The 21,246-nt window shown below is 39.4% G+C and overlaps 1 protein-coding gene and 1 long non-coding RNA gene across 7 annotated transcripts; one reads left to right on the top strand and one right to left on the bottom strand.

Moving 5' to 3' along the window:
• Positions 1 to 3,411: 3,411 nt before the first annotated feature.
• On the bottom strand, positions 3,412 to 21,114 carry LOC131466178 (AP-1 complex subunit sigma-2-like). Of its 6 annotated transcripts, XM_058639362.1 has the most exons (7): positions 21,008 to 21,114; positions 19,527 to 19,705; positions 16,525 to 16,633; positions 15,745 to 15,882; positions 15,629 to 15,659; positions 7,175 to 7,236; positions 3,878 to 3,988 (listed from the first exon to the last, which is right to left on the bottom strand). In XM_058639362.1, the coding sequence occupies exons 1-6, from the start codon at positions 21,098 to 21,100 to the stop codon at positions 7,184 to 7,186; spliced, it is 603 nt and encodes a 200-aa protein (XP_058495345.1). In that variant the 5' UTR covers positions 21,101 to 21,114; the 3' UTR covers positions 3,878 to 3,988; positions 7,175 to 7,183. The 6 variants fall into 6 exon arrangements, with proteins under 6 accessions (XP_058495344.1, XP_058495350.1, XP_058495346.1 ...); XM_058639361.1 differs by lacking the exon at positions 7,175 to 7,236 and having other exon boundaries at positions 3,412 to 3,988; XM_058639367.1 differs by lacking the exons at positions 7,175 to 7,236; positions 21,008 to 21,114 and adding an exon at positions 20,821 to 20,961 and having other exon boundaries at positions 3,412 to 3,988.
• Positions 4,417 to 5,596, top strand: LOC131466179 (uncharacterized). The gene is made up of 2 exons (XR_009241394.1): positions 4,417 to 4,900; positions 5,008 to 5,596. It is a non-coding gene; the product is annotated as an uncharacterized LOC131466179 (long non-coding RNA).
• Positions 21,115 to 21,246: the final 132 nt, after the last annotated feature.

The following is a 21,246-nucleotide window of genomic DNA, read 5'->3' as shown; positions in this document are numbered from 1 at the left end:
CTAACATATACGTGACCATGAAAACAAGTTAATATATGTAAGTAGACCTCCATAACTAACATATACGTGACCATGAAAACAAGTTAATATATGTAAGTAGACCTCCATAACTAACATATACGTGACCATGAAAACAAGTTAATATATGTAAGTAGACCTCCATAACTAACATATACGTGACCATGAAAACAAGTTAATATATGTAAGTAGACCTCCATAACTAACATATACGTGACCATGAAAACAAGTTAATATATGTAAGTAGACTTCCATGACTAACATATACGTGACCGTGAAAACAAGTTAATATATGTAAGTAGACCTCCATAACTAACATATACATGACCATGAAAACAAGTTCATATATGTAAGTAGACCTCCATAACTAACATATACGTGACCATGAAAACAAGTTAATATATGTAAGTAGACCTCCATAACTAACATATACGTGATCATGAAAACAAGTTAATATATGTAAGTAGACCTCCATAACTAACATATACGTGACCATAAAAACAAGTTAATATATGTAAGTAGACCTCCATAACTAACATATATGTGACCATGAAGACAAGTTAATATATGTAAGTAGACCTCCATGACTAACATATACGTGACCATGAAAACAAGTTAATATATGTAAGTAGACTTCCATGACTAACATATATGTGACCATGAAAACAAGTTAATATATGTAAGTAGACCTCCATAACTAACATATATGTGACCATGAAAACAAGTTCATATATGTAAGTAGACCTCCATAACTAACATATACATGACCATGAAAACAAGTTCATATATGTAAGTAGACCTCCATAACTAACATATACGTGACCATGAAAACAAGTTAATATATGTAAGTAGACCTCCATAACTAACATATACGTGATCATGAAAACAAGTTAATATATGTAAGTAGACCTCCATAACTAACATATACGTGACCATGAAAACAAGTTAATATATGTAAGTAGACCTCCATAACTAACATATATATGTGACCATGAAAACAAGTTAATATATGTAAGTAGACCTCCATAACTAACATATATGTGACCATGAAGACAAGTTAATATATGTAAGTAGACCTCCATAACTAACATATATGTGACCATGAAAACAAGTTAATATATGTAAGTAGACCTCCATAACTAACATATAAATGACCATGAAAACAAGTTAATATATGTAAGTAGACCTCCATAACTAACATATACGTGACCATGAAAACAAGTTAATATATGTAAGTAGACCTCCATGACTAACATATACGTGACCATGAAAACAAGTTAATATATGTAAGTAGACTTCCATGACTAACATATACGTGACCATGAAAACAAGTTAATATATGTAAGTAGACCTCCATAACTAACATATATGTGACCATGAAAACAAGTTAATATATGTAAGTAGACCTCCATAACTAACATATACGTGACCATGAAAACAAGTTAATATATGTAAGTAGACCTCCATAACTAACATATACGTGACCGTGAAAACAAGTTAATATATGTAAGTAGACCTCCATAACTAACATATACGTGACCATGAAAACAAGTTAATATATGTAAGTAGACCTCCATAACTAACATATATGTGACCATGAAAACAAGTTAATATATGTAAGTAGACCTCCATAACTAACATATATATGTGACCATGAAAACAAGTTAATATATGTAAGTAGACCTCCATAACTAACATATATGTTACCATGAAGACAAGTTAATATATGTAAGTAGACCTCCATAACTAACATATATGTGACCATGAAAACAAGTTAATATATGTAAGTAGACCTCCATAACTAACATATACGTGACCGTGAAAACAAGTTAATATATGTAAGTAGACCTCCATAACTAACATATACGTGACCATGAAAACAAGTTAATATATGTAAGTAGACCTCCATAACTAACATATACGTGACCATGAAAACAAGTTAATATATGTAAGTAGACCTCCATAACTAACATATACGTGACCATGAAAACAAGTTAATATATGTAAGTAGACCTCCATAACTAACATATACGTGACCGTGAAAACAAGTTAATATATGTAAGTAGACCTCCATGACTAACATATACGTGACCGTGAAAACAAGTTAATATATGTAAGTAGACCTCCATGACTAACATATACGTGACCGTGAAGACAAGTTAATATATGTAAGTAGACCTCCATGACTAACATATACGTGACCGTGAAAACAAGTTAATATATGTAAGTAGACCTCCATAACTAACATATATGTGACCATGAAAACAAGTTAATATATGTAAGTAGACCTCCATGACTAACATATACGTGACCATGAAAACAAGTTAATATATGTAAGTAGACCTCCATAACTAACATATACGTGACCGTGAAAACAAGTTAATATATGTAAGTAGACCTCCATGACTAACATATACGTGACCGTGAAAACAAGTTAATATATGTAAGTAGACCTCCATGACTAACATATACGTGACCGTGAAGACAAGTTAATATATGTAAGTAGACCTCCATGACTAACATATACGTGACCGTGAAAACAAGTTAATATATGTAAGTAGACCTCCATAACTAACATATACGTGACCGTGAAAACAAGTTAATATATGTAAGTAGACCTCCATAACTCACATATACGTGACCATGAAAACAAGTTAATATATGTTAGTAGACCTCCATAACTAACATATACGTGACCATGAAGACAAGTTAATATATGTAAGTAGACCTCCATAACTAACATATACGTGACCATGAAGACAAGTTAATATATGTAAGTAGACCTCCATAACTAACATATATGTGACCATGAAAACAAGTTAATATATGTAAGTAGACCTCCATAACTAACATATACGTGACCATGAAAACAAGTTCATATATGTAAGTAGACCTCCATAACTAACATATACGTGACCATGAAAACAAGTTCATATATGTAAGTAGACCTCCATAACTAACATATACGTGACCATGAAAACAAGTTAATATATGTAAGTAGACCTCCATAACTAACATATATGTGTGACCATGAAAACAAGTTAATATATGTAAGTAGACCTCCATAACTTACATATATGTGACCATGAAAACAAGTTAATATATGTAAGTAGACCTCCATAACTCACATATACGTGACCATGAAAACAAGTTAATATATGTAAGTAGACCTCCATAACTAACATATATGTGACCATGAAAACAAGTTAATATATGTAAGTAGACCTCCATAACTAACATATACGTGACCATGAAAACAAGTTAATATATGTAGGTAGACCTCCATAACTAACATATATGTGTGATACAAGCATTCGATGTCACCTTTAAGAGACGTTTAATTAATTAATTAATTAATTAGTTTATTAATTAATTAAATTAACTTTATTGAAAACATATACACATAATAAACCTAATTAACTTAAAGGTTTGGGACCCAAAAAAACCTCTCCCTCTGACTCATCTGTGGTCCCAGAGCCAGTGTTTGATGATGATGAACCACTAATGGTGATGATGCTCAGTTTTCAAAGATGAAACTTACTTAATCTTTGGTTTTGTTCATGTTAATACTTGTTGACTTTCCCTTTACATACACTATGTATATATATATACACATGTGTATATATACATACACACATATATGTGTATATATGTATATATACATATATAAGTATATATGTGTATATATATATACACATATATATGTTATTCTATGGATTTCATTTATATATTTCAGATGTTGTGAGGTTTAAAAAGCAGCAGCAGTGACGTCGTCGTCCTCACTCACAAATAAACAGATAAATAACTCAGCAGGATGTAAACAAACACTGACTCTGTGCGTGCGTGTGTGTGTGTGTGTGTGTGAAGGTCAGGGGTCAGGTCGGCAGTTGAACGAGTGTGACATCACAGATCAGATGGTTGTTCACATCAGGCCGATTTCCTCCAGCACACTGCAAGGAGTTTCTACTTCCTGTGGAGAGAAAAACACGTCACACACGGCGACAAAAAGAAGTCATGACTCTTCCTTTTCAGGACACATTTGGTTGTGTGTTTGTCTTTGATCTTGTGTCACACTCAAACCTTTTAGTCCAAAAATGTCCCATTGAAACTTTCCCATTGTTTCATTTCAGCTCCATTAAAACATAATAAGTGTATTTTTTTTATAATTGGGCGTCAAGTTTAATCTAATCCTAACCCTTAAATCTGAACCTAAACTTTAAACCAAACATAAATTCATCGAATGATACCTTGAATCTCAATTTAAATCTAAACATAATCTGAACCTAACCATTTAAAGTTGCCTTAACCCTTAAGTTAAATCTAAACCTTTCCAATATCTCAACTTTAATCTAAACCAAACATAAATGAATCCAAATCTAAGCTATAATATCCTGACTTTAGTCATCAAGTTCATCTGAACTTAAGCTCAGTGTTTTAGGTCTGACTTTTTAAACTGAAATATTAAACACAGAGAATTTACTTTTCAATCCTAAACCAGAGGGGTATTCCAGAAAGCAGGTTCAACACACTCTGAGTCTTTCCCTTAACTCTGAGTTGACTTACTCTGAGTCGGGAAACTCTGAGTATCCGGTTCCAGAACAGCTGATCTGAGTTAGTTCAATCAACTCTGAGCATGTTAACCTCGAGGTACGCGCGTGCACAACCACTATAAAAAGCCATCATCAATGGAGCCCCGATACCACGAGTCACCATGACAACCGAGAAAAAAAAAAAGATCAACCTATTTCAGTGAGAAGGAGTTGGAGATCCTTTTGCTGGGCTACGGAGAATATGAGCACATATTTCGCCGCGAATGCAACACAGCTGCAGCAGCGAAGGAGAGAGAGACCGCATGGGAGAAAATTGCTGCCCGAGTCAACGCGTAAGTTTGAATGTACTATTCCATTGACGTAACATTTAACCGTAAGATCGTAGCATAGCCTATAGTTATGAATATAAGTAGGAATGAAATCTGAGTTTTTCATTTAGGTGCAATCCAACAGGAGAAAGGAGGACTTGGAAGCAGCTCAAAATTAAACATAAAAACATCATTCAACAAGGTAAGGCATATTTTGCTAGGCTATGATTGCACCTCACTTTGATTTATTTTTTTATTTTTAATTGACTAAGGCTATTAAACGTAACGTAAATATTAATTCAGATTGCAAACATTGAGTTCTGCTCTGCCAACAGAAAGAAGGCAGAGGCCCGAAAAACGGGTGGAGGGCCACCTCCACCACCTCTGTCAGAGGCTGAGGAGCTGGCTCTCAGCCAATACAGCGGTCGCCCTGTGGCTGAAGGCATCCCTGGACACAAGTGCCTACATCAGATGCAAGTATACACTTATGTCTTTTTTTTAAATGAAAACCATTCAAAAAACTGAGAAAGAAATGGTGTACCTGGACCAGCAAATCAGAAAAACAGACTTGTAAATTCTATTACTTGAACGCCAGTTGAGGTGGGTGCATTGTCATGGTGAAACAGGTGAATATGTGAAATATGTTAATAGTTGGAACTATATTACAAATCCTGACTGTTGCTTTTGTACTTTTAGAGAATAAAGAAGAACCAAATCACATGTGAATTTGTCTTTTATTTTTAATCAAAACGTCTAATCTGGGTCGGAAGATTCTCTCACGACGTAATGCATTTCTAATAAATACGGCTTCGATGTCGATTGGATTTCTAATGAATGGGCAATCCATGTCTAACTGCTTTCTTCGTGTGGGAGGAGACAGGTAGAAACTCTGGGTTTCTTATAGTAAACCTGCCAGCGAGCAGGTTATGTTCACAGAGTAAGTTACCGCAGTAACAGACCCAGAGTTTAAGTTACCTCTCTTTCTGGAACGGATAACTCAGAGTTTCCCTCATCTCAGGGTTAACAAACTCAGAGTTCTCACATAACCCGCTTTCTGGAATACCCCTCAGGAGAAGCATCAGAGCAGTGACAAACAAACAAACAACACAAACACACACAACATGAATGTGACTTTATTTGCACTTTGCACTGCGTGTTTTGTTGTTAAAGATCTGGAACTCTAGCATTTTAATGATATATATATTTATTTTTAAACTGTGTCATATGTGAAAAAAGCAGCATAAACACAAACACATCAGAAACAATTTATTAACAATTCTGTTATAAATGTTAAAATAATCACATTTGTCTTTAAATATAAACATCTAAACATCTTAAATACTATAATCCTGATAAATCAGTCTAAAGGCAAGGCTAATTATTCATGTACACACAGTTCTTGGTAAATAAGTGCAAATATTTATTTAATATTGATCCCATTAAAGGAATAGTGTGGTTGTATGAGGTACTAAAAAAAAAGGAAAAAAAAAATCTGCGTCAATTTAAGTCTACGATATCTTTAAGCACATGATCACGTCTTTATCTCACTGTAAACCACTCACTCTCCCACACCAAAGTCCAGAGAGAAAATCAGTGATTTTAGCTCGCAGGGACACAGGAGCTGCTGGTCCTCTGCTGCCTCGTGTGGTCACTTTGTGTCACTGACAAAAACCAGAACAAAATATTATATTTTATACTATAATATATATTTGGAAGTTATTGATGGAGGCAGCAGTGAATCAACAGCTCCTGTGTGTGTGTGATGTTAAAATCACTGTACGTCACTGATACGTGACCAGTGAGAAGATCATGATGTGTCCAAAAAAACAGTGACAATGTCCAGAGAGAGAGAAAAGTGCCGGGAGGTGAAGAGCTCAGTATACAGCAGCAGAGCAGGAGCAGGAGCAGGAGGAGCAGGAGGAGCAGGAGCAGGAGGAGCAACACGTCAGTACACAGGCACAGTGAAAAACTCATGTCGGGGCTGCAGGAAACAAAAACACAGAAAAACACCAGGACATTCATTGAGAGGACATGCAGGACACAGAGCAGCAGACAGGGGGCGCCACTGAGCCAGAAAAACTCCCTCATCTTAACACTGTGGATGTTTTTCAGAGTTCAATCAGAGACGTGAACATGTTCTGATGAGTGAACCAGGAAGCTCTTAGCTTAGCTTTACTAACTAACATCCGTACTGTGCCTTTAAATATTGTCTTGTTTACACACACACACACACACACACAGCTACACAAAGACACATAGAGACAGACACATTTGTTTCCTCTCAAACAGAAAAATCACCTCAATGATTTAATTCTGGAAAAGACCAGAAGATTCTGAGGCCAAACCCGGGACCATCACACCTTTATCAGAACAAAGAAAATTTAAATCAATCAACACAGATGCATTATGGGTAGAGGACACTACAGGACTTACTCCACCACACTACGATTTGTTCTTTGTGCTCCCTGATTTGTTCTTTGCACTCCCTGATTTGTTCTTTGTGCTCCCTGATTTGGTCTTTGAACTCTGATTTGTTCTTTGTGCTGCCTGATTTGTTCTTTGCGCTCCCTGATTTATTCTCTGTGCTCCATGATTTGTTCTCCCTGATTTGTTCTTTGCGCTCCCTGATTTATTCTTTGTGCTCCCTGATTTGTTCTTTGTCTTTGCGATCTCTGATTTGTTCTTTGCGCTCCCTGATTTGTTCTCCCTGATTTATTCTTTGTGCTCCCTGATTTGTTCTTTGTGCTCCCTGATTTGTTCTTTGCACTCCCTGATTTATTCTTTGTGCTCCCTGATTTTTTCTCCCTGATTTGTTCTTTGTGCTCCCTGATTTGTTCTTTGCACTCCCTGATTTATTCTTTGTGCTCCCTGATTTGTTCTTTGTGCTCCCTGATTTGTTCTCCCTGATTTGTTCTTTGCGCTCCCTGATTTATTCTTTGTGCTCCCTGATTTGTTTTTTGTCTTTGAGATCTCTGATTTGTTCTTTGCGCTCCCTGATTTATTCTTTGTGCTCCCTGATTTGTTCTTTGTCTTTGCAATCTCTGATTTGTTCTTTGCGCTCCCTGATTTATTCTTTGAGCTCCCTGATTTGTTCTCCCTGATTTGTTCTTTGCGCTCTCTGATTTGTTCCACCAACTAATACTACTATTATTATTATTATTATTGTTATTATTATTAAACTACCAGTGAAACTACTACTAAAAACCTATTAAGAAAGAAAGAGAGAGGGAGAAAGATTGAAATACAGAAAGATTGAAGGACAAAAATATCATAAATGTCAGAGGTTTTTTGTCAGAAACTCTTACACAAATCTTTTAACACAAAAATAATAATTTTAGAGACTGCACTATCATTTTCCTCTTTACCGACCCCTGTTCTCCAGACAAGTAATATTGTTGTTCTTGCACATATTTAACACTTATTTCCTTTACCGTGTTTCCTTCTATTTTCTAACTTGTTGTGATTTTTGCCTGCTGTGACACTGCACAGTTCCCCCCACGTCGGACGAATAAAGGACAATCTTATCTTATCGACACTCAGGGACAGAAGCAAAGATAATTATGAGGTTTTTTATTTAGGGGGAAAAAAGGAGCAAACAATCACTTTGTTTCACCTCAATCTCAAACCTGGATAAAAGAAATCTGGTTGATTAAAACAAACGCCACAGATATAAGGATTAATTAATTAATACAATAATCAACAATGGATAGATACACAAACAAACTCTGATGTTATTTCTTTTTTCTTTAAATCACTTTGTTTCACCTCAATTTGACAGAAAACAATAAAAACAAGCACTTTTACTTTGCAATTCTGTCTAATATCATAATGAATATCTATAGTTGTTTTTTCCACTTTTTTTCCTCTATGTCGGCCCCCGCTTGACCAGACTAGATGCTCATTGGCCCCCAGGTCATTTGAGTTTGACACCCCTGCTGTAGAAGGACAGAAGACCTGCTCTGTGCTCCAGGTAAACGCAGACTCTAGAGGACAAACCATCTCTCAAATCCATCAACTCCAGGAATGTCTCAGACAGATTAAGTCCTGGATGACCTGTAACTTTCTACTTTTAAACTCAGAAAAAACTGAGGTCATTATACTCGGCCCTAAACACCTCAGAAAAAAACTTTCTGATCACATTGTCACTTTAGATGACATCACCATGGCTTCCAGTTCCACTGTGAGGAACCTTGGAGTTACTTTTGACCAGGAAAGGTCATTTGATTCACACATAAAACTCATTTCCAGAACAGCCTTCTTCCACCTGCGGAACATTATGAAAATTAGAAACATTCTGTCTTTACAGGATGCTGAAAAACTAGTTCATGCTTTTGTTACATCTAGATTAGATTACTGTATCTCCTTATTATCAGGATGTTCCAACAAGTCTGTTAGAACCCTTCAGTTCATTCAAAATGCTGCAGCACGAGTTCTGATAGGAACTAGAAAGAGAGACCATATAACTCCAGTGTTAGCTTCTCTACACTGGCTCCACCCACAGTTTAGAATTCAATTTAAAATCCTCCTCCTCACATACAAAGCACTTAATGGTCAGGCCCCTTCATACCTGAAAGACCTAGTCTTACCTTATCACCCTAATAGACCACTTAGTTCACAAAATACAGGTTTACTTGTGGTTCCCAGAGTCTGAAAGAGCAGAATGGGAGGCAGAGCCTTTAGTTACCAGGCTCCTCCTCTCCTGTGGAACCAGCTTCCAATGACAGTTCGGGAGGCGGAGCCTCTCTCTGTATTTAAAGTTAGACTTTAAACTTTCCTTTTTGATAAAGCTTATAGTTAGAGCTGGTTCAGGGAAACCTGGACCATCTCTTAGTTCTGCTGCTATAGACCTAGACTGCTGGGGGATTTTCCTGTGGTGCACGCACATTCACTCTCTCACACTCTCTTTCTCTTTCTCTTTCACTCTCTCACACTCTCTTTCTCTCCCTAGTTTGTGTCCTTCCTTCCTTCCCTCTCTCTCTCTCTCTCTGTATTCTCATCTTGCAGGTTGCAGGATCCAGATCCAGTTTTCGAGGCTATCCATATCATACATATCATCACCATTATTATTGTGCTATAATTAAAAGTCGATATCATTGACTGTATAAACTTGTAACTTGATACAGTTGTTGTGTATCTGCTCCTGGTCTCTCTCTCTCTTCTGTCTCTACCTCATCTCCCTCTTGTCCTTTCTCTCCCCCCTTTCTGTCCCCCTCCTCTCCTCTGTCCCCCATTTTCCTTTCACCCCAACCGGTCGAGGCAGATGACTGCACATGTGTGAGTCTGGTTCTGTCAGAGATTTCTTCTTCTGTTAAGAGGGAGTTTTTTCTCTCCACTGATGCCTAGTGTTTGCTCATTGTGTGAACTGTTGGGGTTCTCTGCTCTCCTTGATGTTGTCTATGTACAGTGCCTTGAGATAGTGTATGTTATGATTTGGCGCTATACAAATAACATTGATTGTGAAATGTTTAGTCAATTCAGAAAGTTATCCATTAATGTAGTATTATTCGAAAAGTCAGAGCTGTAGAGATGTGAGTAGTAACTCCTGAATGTGTCATTAATCCCTGCATGATCTGCAGTAGCCTTACCATCCTCCATTTTCATATTTGTAATATGACCCTTTGCTTTGAGTCCTCTCAGCTGATTAGCTAACAATTTTGCAGATTTTTCAACATGAATATAGAACAAGCTCTTAATCCTCGAGAGTTGGCATTCAACCAGATAAATTGAGGCCAAATCGAATTTGGTTTGAAGCTCCAAACATGTTTGATATAGGTTAGGGTTTTTATCTATTATCTTAATTTGATCGGCTAATTAAGGTAATAGGTTCACGGTGGGCCTTTTTTTTTCCACATTTGCGGTGTAGGAAGTAATTTGCCCCCTAAGGTATGCCTTAAAAGCATCCCAAACTACTAGACTGGATGTATCTGGGGAGGTATTTGTCTGAAAGAAGAAGGATATATGTTCTTTCATGAAGTTTGACAGGGGAGTTGAATTAAAGCGCCAGTGTTTTTTAACTTGAAGAAGGTCAGGCAGTGCCAAAGCTAGCACAACAGGAGCATGATCTGATATCACTATGCCCTGATAAGCACAGGAGCGCGCCAATGGTATCAGTTCATTATCAATGAAAAAGTAGTCAATCCTAGTGAAGGTATGGTGAACGTGACCCACTAATTGAGACAGGGTTGGGTGAAGACCGGTCCAACACTTGAATTCCCACCAAGTATAAAAGAGTATGAGTTTAAATCCAGGAGAGAAGAAAAAAAGCGTTCCGGTTTGGAGCATAGACATTGGCAAGCACCAACAAGGATTGAAACCCCCCTGGCCTTTGCTTGGAATGAGGAATGGAAGTGCGAGTCAGGCGAGTGTTATCAGAACCACAAATGCGTGTCTCTTGCAAAAAGACAAATGTGGGTTTAAATTGTTTTATATGTGAAAATACTCTCCTCCTTTTAACAGGATGATTTAAACCCTTGACATTCCAGCTAACAAAGTTTAATGATCTATCCACTGTCTACAACTGAAAATGCAGAACGATAAATACAGAAGAAATCAAAACTCCAGGTGAATAAAGGACATAATAAAGCAGGAATGAGCTGTACATGGCTTGTGTAGGTTAATAAGCCAGTACTGGCATAGGAAAGAGACACCCCTCACCCACCCACCCGCCCCACAACAAGACAGCTGCCAAAGAACATAGCAGCAAGCTCTTCAAAACAATCATTCTAAGAGATGTAGCAGTAAACTGAGTTAAAGGTTGGGTGATATACTCACATACCTACAGCCAGGGTGAGTGGGACCATTAGTAAATGGTTAAGAAAGCTGCTCCATACCAGCTATTATAGCAGCTCAGCCTCAAACTTCCGCTACTGAGGTTTCTGACTCCGGATGACCTGGTTGACGCGCTTTGCCTTGGCGATCGCTCTTTTGAACTCTGATTGAATGTCCACGCTGTTCGTTTCGTTGCAATATATTGGTTTTATTGCTGTGCGTTTTCTTTGCATAAGGAAATTCCATCAAACAATCTAATACAGTCATGAGAAGCGTCTCCGCGGTACAGCGGTCGAAAACCGTTTGCCCTTCCGGTTCACAAACCTGACAATGACAGTGATGTTGCCACCTATATACACCTGAGCTCCCCCCTCTGAGAGCACAGCGACCCCACACACACATTGAGTGAATTACACCAAACCTCATAACACAATCAAACACATTCGGCTCCTATACACCGGCCCCTAATTGTTAATGGCAGCCTGACATAACAATTCAAACACAACAAGACAGGAGCGAATAATGTGTTGATACAGTTACATTAAAGTACAGTACAGACAAATCTATATTCCATGTACCAAACAAAGTTTCGTCACTGGCCTTTCAATAATGTTGGCCCTTGTCTGTAACCTCACGGAACGCACCAGCCCTTGTTTATCTGGAAAAACCTCCAGAACCCTGCCAAGCAGCCATGAGAGGTTCCAGGCCATAGCATCCTCTGAGAGCTTTGATTGGCTCTCTGTCTGTCTGTCCACTTCTGTTTTCAGCTGCAGATTCTCTTGCTGCAGAAGCCGATTCTTCTGAGTCTCCTGGTTTAATTCCTCCTTCTCCTTCTGACCACGCCCTTCATGCTCGTCCCATTTCTCCTTCTGCTGCACCAAAACACAATACTTGTTGTGCAGCGTCCTGTGTTCATTCTCTAGTGCCCTCTGTTTGCCTTTCAACGATGCATGCTGACTGATCAGCTGCTCATACTCGTGCGCTTGCCTTTCGTGAACGCTCAGCAGGCGTTCGTGGTCACTGAGCACACTTTCTCGAGCCCGCCATGCCTCCTCACGCTGTCGCTGCCACGACTCTACCTCCGTCTCCAAGGCTGTGACTTGACCTTGCAGCACAGCATTCTGGGCCGTCAGAGACACACTCTGAGAGGAGAGTTTGGAGTTCTCCACCTACAGTTTTGCCGTTTGTGTGAGTAAGCCTGAATTCTGTTCCTGTAGGGTGGTGGTGTGTCGCTGCAGTGCCACCATCTGGTTGTTAAGAGAAGAGTTCTGGTTCTCCAACTGCTTGATCTGGTCCTTCAACAGGCTGCTCTCTGTCTGCAGAGAGGCATTACTTACATTAACTGTCTTATGAGCAGTGGTTAGCTCGGCACGCAGTGCAACATTGAGTGCTTTGCTCTCCTGAAGCTTCTTATCCAGAGTGGAGATTTTCTCCTTTATCTTCATTGACTGTTGGACAGTTTCCTCCAGTCGAGACTCAAGTAGCCTGTACCTGCTGTCGTCCAGCGTTTCTTCGAGCTTGCACACAGAAATCCTGTTCACCATCGCCAAGGGTAGCTCCACCTCCGAAGCACCACTGTTTCCATTCAGTGGTCCGTTAACAACCCATCCAAGCACTGTCTTTATGGCATATGGGCCATTCCCACTACTGTTAATGACCTCCCAGGGTTCTAAAATCCTGGGAGCGTTGGTTCCAATTAACAGGTCGACGTTTGCTTTTATGTTTGGGATGTTTACCTTGGACAAATATGGCCACTTTGCCAGTTCTTCAGATTTTACCATGTTATTAACATTGACTGGCATTTGTGTCTGTGTGAGAACCTCTGGGAGAATATGACAGTCATTGCTGTCCAGAGTAGATACCTCCAAGCCAATTAATGAATATGATGGAACCACTGTTTTCTGCCCCATCGTGCTCAACAGGAAGTTGGTTTTTCTCCCTGTGATGTTTAGCTTCCGCATTAGTTGTTCTGAGCAGAATGTGGCTGAACTTCCTGGGTCCAAAAAGGCATAAGTTTTTATTATGTGATTTCCCTTTGCACTTTTGACCTTCACAGGCAGGATGGATAACACACACCGGTCCTTACCGGCCCCTGTATATCCACATGTTTTAGGTGAAGTTGGCTGGTGAGATGTTTCAGACTTTTCCGGGGCTGGTTGCCTTTTAATATGAAGCACAGTGGGGTGGGTTTGACTACATATTTTACATGTCAAGCGATCTTCACAGTCACGACTCATGTGTCCCACACATAAACATGCAAAACAAACCCCCCTTTGCCTCAGAATCTGAATCTTTTCCTTGTGCTTCCAACCCTTGAACTGTTTGCAGTCCTCCAAAGAATGGCTACGAGCACAGCAAAGGCATTCAGTCTTTTCTGGGCCTGCTGTGGGCTCCTCAACCTTTTCCGGCGCTTCCATAGATGTTATGGCGGTGGCCATGACATTTCCTTTCATAATGTATTGAGGTTGTGCTTTAAACCCAGTGACAGACTTCATCCCAGCAACACCAGATGACTCCTGTATCTCACCAAACAACGGGTTAGAAAGAATCCTGACACGACGCTCAATGAACATGACCATATCCATGAAGCAAGCTGGTTGATTGGTTGTCTCCATTATGTCATGGGCTATGGTCCTCCATTGCTCCCTCATTCTGAATGGCAGCTTTGACACAATGGCTCTTATATTTACTGGCATATTCAGTTCCTGCATGTACTGAAGCTCTTCCATTACATTGCAGCATCCACGCAGAAATAAGGAATAGGCTTGCAGAGTTCTTACGTCCTCAGATTTAATTGTCTGCCAGGCCAGAGCCTTTTCCATATAAGCACTTGCGATTTTGTACTGATTTCCAAAATGTTTCTGGAGAAGTTCCTTTGCCACTGCATAACCACGCTCTGGAGCCATATGCTGGCAGCTTCGCACCAGTTCACGTGGCTGTCCTCTTGTGAACTGTTCCAGATAGTACAAACAATCCGCTTGTCCTGCCTTTTCCTCTACTCCTTGCTCAAAGGCTTTGATGAACGTCCTGTAATGGAGAGGGTCCCCCTCAAATGTGGGAATATCTCGTGGTGGTAGTGTCATCATACGCTGTTGCTGTACCAGAGCTGCTGTTATTTCATTTTGCCTTTGCATTATGGTAAGTATGTCAGGTGGACTTTGGCCAATGTGGTGTTGTTGCAAAGGTTGAGCAGTTGATGACTGGTGTTGAAAAGGCAGCAATGTTTCAGATATGTTGACCTGTTGCTGCACTTTTTGGCTGCACTGGTGCATTGAAGCAGCTTGGACCCATTGCTCAGTTTCCTTGGGTTGCACATCCTTTAATAAGATTTCCTTGGGTGGTAGTGACCATTTTGACAGTTCATTTTGTGTTGATTTCCATGCAACAGGACGATAAGTCTTTGCCATAGGGTTCAACGTGGTGACAGAGTTTTCAAGCCTTTTCCTTTTCTCCTTTTCCAAATAGGAATTCATGCCATTGCTGTGTGCTTGAGAAGAACCTCTCCACTCTGAAGCCTGTAATACAGCCAGCTTAGCAGTGGATGCAGCTATTTCAGCTTGTAAATCAAGCTGTTCTCTTTTCCTTTTCAGCTGCTGTTCCTGTTCCTCCAAGTCATGCTTTTCTTTTAAAGCTGCAGCTAGAGCAACAAGCGCTGCCCTTTCTGCTTCAACCTTTATGGCTGCAGAGGATACAGTACTTGATCTTGCACTACTACGGCTCCTATGGCTCGAGTGCTTACTAATATTTGAAACACTGTCATTAGATTTAACTTCATCCACAACATTACCATTTTCGTTTGCAACACTGTCATCATTTGATACCCACATTTTTGTGTTAGCAATACACTCATTAATAGGCAACATTTTTGCGTAGTTAGCGTAGGGCTGTGTTTTAGCCTGAACACTGATTCCTCTGGTTTCAGGTTTGTGTTGGTGAATCTACCCGGATCTAAATCTACTGATCTAACTTGACAACACACTGTACCTGCAAACAGACGTGTCTGAAAGTCTACGTTCTGAAAAGATCACAACAGAGAAGAGTCAACAATAACCACACAAAGACACAGTTGGGGTGGGGGTGGGTGGGGCTGGACGTCTTACCTCCTGCAGCAGGTCGGCCTGCTCGATGGCCTTCAGCACGTTCTTCTTGGACGTTTCCTGAGCTTCGCCGCCCAAGAGAAATTCATCCAGGATGAAGTAAGCCTTCTCAAAGTTGAAGATGATGTCCAGCTCACAAACCTGACAGCAAACAAAACCAGTAACAAATCAAAACTCATGTAACTTCACAGCAGCTCATACACTGATACTTTTTAGATGAAGGACAAATCATGTTGTGTTCATGAAGATCCAACACAGGCAGAACAACAACAAACATGGACCAAAGTTACATACCACAGCTTTAAACTCATCCAAAACACATGTTCATTATTCACTTGATCATTTGTAAACTACTCACTCTCCCACACCAAAGTCCAGAGAGAAAATCAGTGATTTTAACATCAAACACACAAGAGTTGTTGATCCACTGCTGCCTCAAATGTCTTATTTTGTCACTTCACTGTGTTCACATGTATTATTTTATGAGTTCAGCTTTTAAAATCCTTTGTTCAGATTGACCTCAGTGACACAAAGTGACCACACGAGGCAGCAGAGGACCAGCAGCTCCTGTGTCTCTGCGAGCTAAAATCACTGATTTTCTCTGTGGACTTTGGTGTGGGAGAGTGAGTGGTTTACAAATGTCAGTTTCCTGTTGACAGTGAGATAAAGACGTGAACATGCTCTTAAATAAAGATGTAGATTTTACCATCTGAGTGTTTGACATAAGCTTTCAATAAAAACCCTGAAGTGTCCCTTTAATGAGACGAGTCACCAGAAACTCACGCTGCCAAAGTATTTGTCGAGCAGCTCCACGTATCTGTGGATGATCTCCAGAGTGATGAGCTCGTTGTCCTGGTTCTCCACAGCACAGCAGAAATACAAACTGGCATATCTGCAACGACAACAACAACAGCCTCAGACAACTGAAACAACAACAACAACAGCCTCAGACAACATAAACAACAACAGCCTCAGACAACGTAAACAACAGCCTCAAACAACGTAAACAACAACAACAGCCTCAGACAACGTAAACAACAACAACAACAGCCTCAGACAACATAAACAACAACAGCCTCAAACAACGTAAACAACAACAACAGCCTCAGACAACATAAACAACAACAGCCTCAAACAACGTAAACAACAACAACAGCCTCAGACAACATAAACAACAACAGCCTCAGACAACTGAAACAACAACAACAACAGCCTCAGACAACATAAACAACAACAGCCTCAAACAACTTAAACAACAACAACAGCCTCAGACAACATAAACAACAGCCTCAAACAACGTAAACAACAACAACAACAGCCTCAGTCTCTGTATCAGGGGTGGAAAGTAAGGAGTTACATTTACTCTCGTTACTGTAATTGAGTAGTTTTTTTGTGTAAATCAGTAATTTTACTTTTACTTAAGTACATATTGTTGGAAGTAATTTACTTCGCTGCATTTGAAATAGCTTCTGTTACAAAGTAAAAAAAACCGTGTCTGCGTGCCAGTAAGTGTCCATCTGATTGGCTCTGGACAACTGCAGCGTCAGAAACGTCGAGACGTTGGTGCCACAGAGGAGCTAGCTAAAAGATGATGGAGACGGATGGAGACGAGTGTATCGATGGAGAAGGGTCGAATTTGGAACATAGGGACACGCACGGAGAAGGTGAGGCCAATCCCTGGCCATACTTAAAGGACTTCTTTGAGTTCAAGTCCGGGAATAACAACAATTTCATCATGCGATGTAAACTTTGTATGCCGAAAGAGACGCAGCTCTCCACCTACAAAAGCTCTGCTTCCAACCTGCCAACCTTTACCTGAGGTAAGATCACCTCACGTGAAGCTAAATAACGCTACATGCAATTAATCATGGATCCGTGAAAAGACACAGAGCCCACGACTTTCACTTCAACTGAGTTTGTTAACATTTATTTTCATATGTGGGATAATCTTGTTCTGCTTTGATGTCTTGATGAGCTAAAGACAGTTTCCTGTTGATTTTCTGTTCTTATACAGTGAGATGTGAATGAAAGCTCAGGCATGAATCAAGTCATGATTATTTTGTCAAATGTGGATTTATTTGTGCAGTTCTTGATACATGTGTATCTCTGTACACCTGAATATGCGACAGGTGAAAACGATACTATTTCTGATTATTATTTCTGACTCAGCTGATGGTGCAGAGTCCTGAAAACCAGCTCCTGTTCAAACTAAATAGCAAGTTCATTGAATAATTAAAGAGGAACTGTAATCTGGATCTATCTGTGATCTACTGTATGTGTTTGATTTAATAAAAAAGTGAGTTTGAGCTTTGTGTATGTTTTTGTACTTGTACCCCCCCCCCCCCCCACTCACCCAAAAGAAGTAACTAAGTAACTTTTACTCTGAGTACATTTTAAATTAGCTACTTTTTACTTTTACTTGAGTAGATTTTTACACCAGTACTTTTACTTGAGTAAAATTTCATCAAGGTAACAGTACTTTTACTTGAGTAGATTTTTTGGTACTCTTTCCGCCCCTGCTCTGTATATGTTACTATTATTAGTTGTTGTTGTAGTATGCACACACACACACACACACAGGCTCTTTATCCTGTTTAATCCTTTAGGCTCTTTAAGAATGTGATGATTGGCTCAGTTAATCCAGGTCAGGAGAATCCACGACTCATTCACACTCACACACGACAGAGAAAATTAAACTCAACACTTTCACAAAAACCTCAAAAACAAATGAAACAAAGTTTAATCTGGTTTACTTTTTATAAAACAGCAAAGACAAAACAGAAAACTTTATTTGTTTATTATAAATATATATGTGTAACCACACGGTTGGTGGCTTGCAAAGGCAAGAGTGCTAACCGCTCGTTAGCACTGGGTCGAGCCCCAGTTGGAACAAGGGTCTTTCTGCATAGAGGTCACATGTTCTCTCTGTGTGTGTGTGTGTGGGGGGGGGGGGGGGGGTTTCTCCGGCTTCTTCCCACAGTCCATAAACATGCAATATGGGGATTATGTATGCAACAGTGTTCACGTGAACACTGTTGCATACATTTTTGTTATGTGTTGCCTAACAACAGTGTGTTTAACAGTATCTCGATGATGGCCGTACCGTACAGCGCGTGTAATCGACAAAGATGGTAGAATAGGTTTGTTGATAATAAGTAATAAGCTCTTGGTGGTTCCGGTCGTCTGGTGTCATTTGTAGGCGACATTGGCGTGACTGTGGTCGCACTTTAAGTAACCACAAATCTGCCATACTGGCGAGGTCGTGATCTCCTCGCTCTCAGCGCTCAGTCGATGTTCACATGCTGCTGTTGTTGTGAGTGAGACACGGGGAAGACGATGTGACTGTTCAGTGATTGGCTGTTTGACTCTGACCACGCTACAGGCTGCTGGTTACGAGGGAGGGGCTGAGTTTGTTCATGCAACCAAACCTGCTTTTTTTGGTTTGAGTGACTTTATCAAACGTTTTTTCTACTGATATCATGGAAGTGTCTGTCACGCTGTCACGATACATATCGTTATCGTATTATTGTCCAGCCCTACTATAACCTACAGACAACCTTCTTACAACCTTCCTACCTACATACTGTACCTATACTGTCTGGTTGTTGAATGTGTAAGAAAAGAATTATTGTTTTTAGGCTTGTTTGTCGGCCTACTGCTCCACTGGCTGTGATGATAAAGAGGAGAAACTACAGCTCTGTCTCTTTGATGATTGACAGGTCTCTGCTCTGTGATCATCTGTGATCATCTGTGATCATCTGTGATCTCAGGACTTCAGGACTGACCTCTTGTAGACGACCTTCAGATCTCTCCACTCCAGGAAGCTGCACATCTTGGGCTTTCGAGCCAGAACCGTCTGCACCAACTCTCTGGTGATCTTCTTCTTCTCTTTGTCAGACAGGGGCATGTACCATTTCTGCAGCCGCAGCTTTCCTTGACGACTGAACAGAAGCATGAACTGCATCTGAAATGAAGACATGAGGACATGAAACACAAGCAAAGGAGCAGAGAAACACAGAGACGAGAAATACTGATCACGAAATGAAATGATGATGTTCTCAAAACTGATTCAGTTTCAATGACTTCTTTGTTTTATGGAGCAAAGAAACCAGAAAATATTCAATGAAAGATGAATCAGTTATCAGGGTTTATAGTTTGAGTTACTCTAATAATTGATGATTCATTTAGTAATTTAATAGATGAATTGGTGCAATCCCAGCTGGTTCACCTGAGGAAGAAGTGGAGTATTCTGGAGTATTCTATCAGAATCAGAATCATACGTGTCTGTACATATACACACACACACACACACACACACACACACATATATATATATATATATATACATATTTTAAGAACATTGTGAGCTGGAATTTACTTTAGGCAACTGAATAATGTCAGCAGTCAGATTATTACAGTATTAAATTGGACAAAATAATATAAAGACCTGTTATTTTCTGACATAAAATTAAATTAACTTCTTTCTAGAACATTGTCTGCTGGAATTTTCTATAAGCAACTCATATAAAGCATTATAATTGAATAATCCCTTTTTCAGAATGAGGTCAGTAGTCAGATTATGATAAAAAAAATTGACACAATAATAAAAACATTTTCTAGAACATAGTGCCCTGGAATTTTAAGTCACTTATGTAAACATCATAAACATAATACTGTTCATTCAGATTATTCTAAAACTGGACAAAACACCTGTTCTCTGACATATAACTGAAATTACTTCTTTCTAGAAGGATCTAAAACTTTAGTTAAATACAGTTTAGTTTTATTAGAATGTTAACATTAATTCTACCTGATGAACTATTAAAATAACAACATGACAGATAATCTTTTAAAAAAAAATAACTTCAGGTTCAAATTGAACGTAAATCGTATCTTTAAAATATTAATTTGTCTTCTCCAACAATAAAATGTTGGTTTCATTTTCACCTCGGATTGATTTTATTCTAATTTACAACAGAAACGTTGCGTGAAATGATGACTTTGAATTACAGTACATGGACTTTAGCAGACGCCTTTATCCAAAGCGACTTACAATAAGTTTAATAACTTTTTTCTCACCGTTATTAACGCTGCTGCACAGCGGAAGCGACTCAAACACCGTTAATCCGCTGCTAGCGTTAGCATTAGCATGTAAACACACTGTGCGTGAGTTTAAAAGCACGACACGCGAACAAACGCGTGTAAATGTTGTTGTTTTATAAACACGAAACGATATAAAGTGGAAAACAGTACAAAAGTTACTCACCATCAGTGACGACAGAGTGTTTACTGTGACACACACACACACACACACGGGCTCGCTTCTGATTGGTCGCCACTGCCTCATGACGCTGCTCATTGGCTGAATCCGTCGAAACTGGCACAAGTGATTAGTTTAAACACACGTCAGTCAAACCTGGACGGGACAACAGGTACCCGCCCATAGTGACGTCATCAACACGAGCAGCGGCTGAAAGATCAGGATTAACTCGTAATCCTGGATTA

Source organism: Solea solea, chromosome 9 (assembly GCF_958295425.1).
Source record: "Solea solea chromosome 9, fSolSol10.1, whole genome shotgun sequence".
In the NCBI taxonomy this organism is placed as follows: domain Eukaryota; kingdom Metazoa; phylum Chordata; class Actinopteri; order Pleuronectiformes; family Soleidae; genus Solea; species Solea solea.
Note: the sequence above shows the minus strand (reverse complement) of the source record. Positions and strands in the feature narration are given on the sequence as shown.

Bases quoted from the DNA above. Each gene is read 5' to 3' on its own strand.
- LOC131466178 (XM_058639361.1), bottom strand. From the start codon at position 21,100: ATGAGCAGCGTCATGAGGCAGTGGCGACCAATCAGAAGCGAGCCCGTG. The intron at 15,883-16,524 runs GTGAGTTTCTGG...GTTTGCTGTCAG, and splicing joins TCGACAAATACTTTGGCAGC to GTTTGTGAGCTGGACATCAT. The intron at 3,989-15,628 runs GTACAGTGTGTT...TTCTCTCCACAG, and splicing joins TCAGACACGTCTGTTTGCAG to GAAGTAGAAACTCCTTGCAG.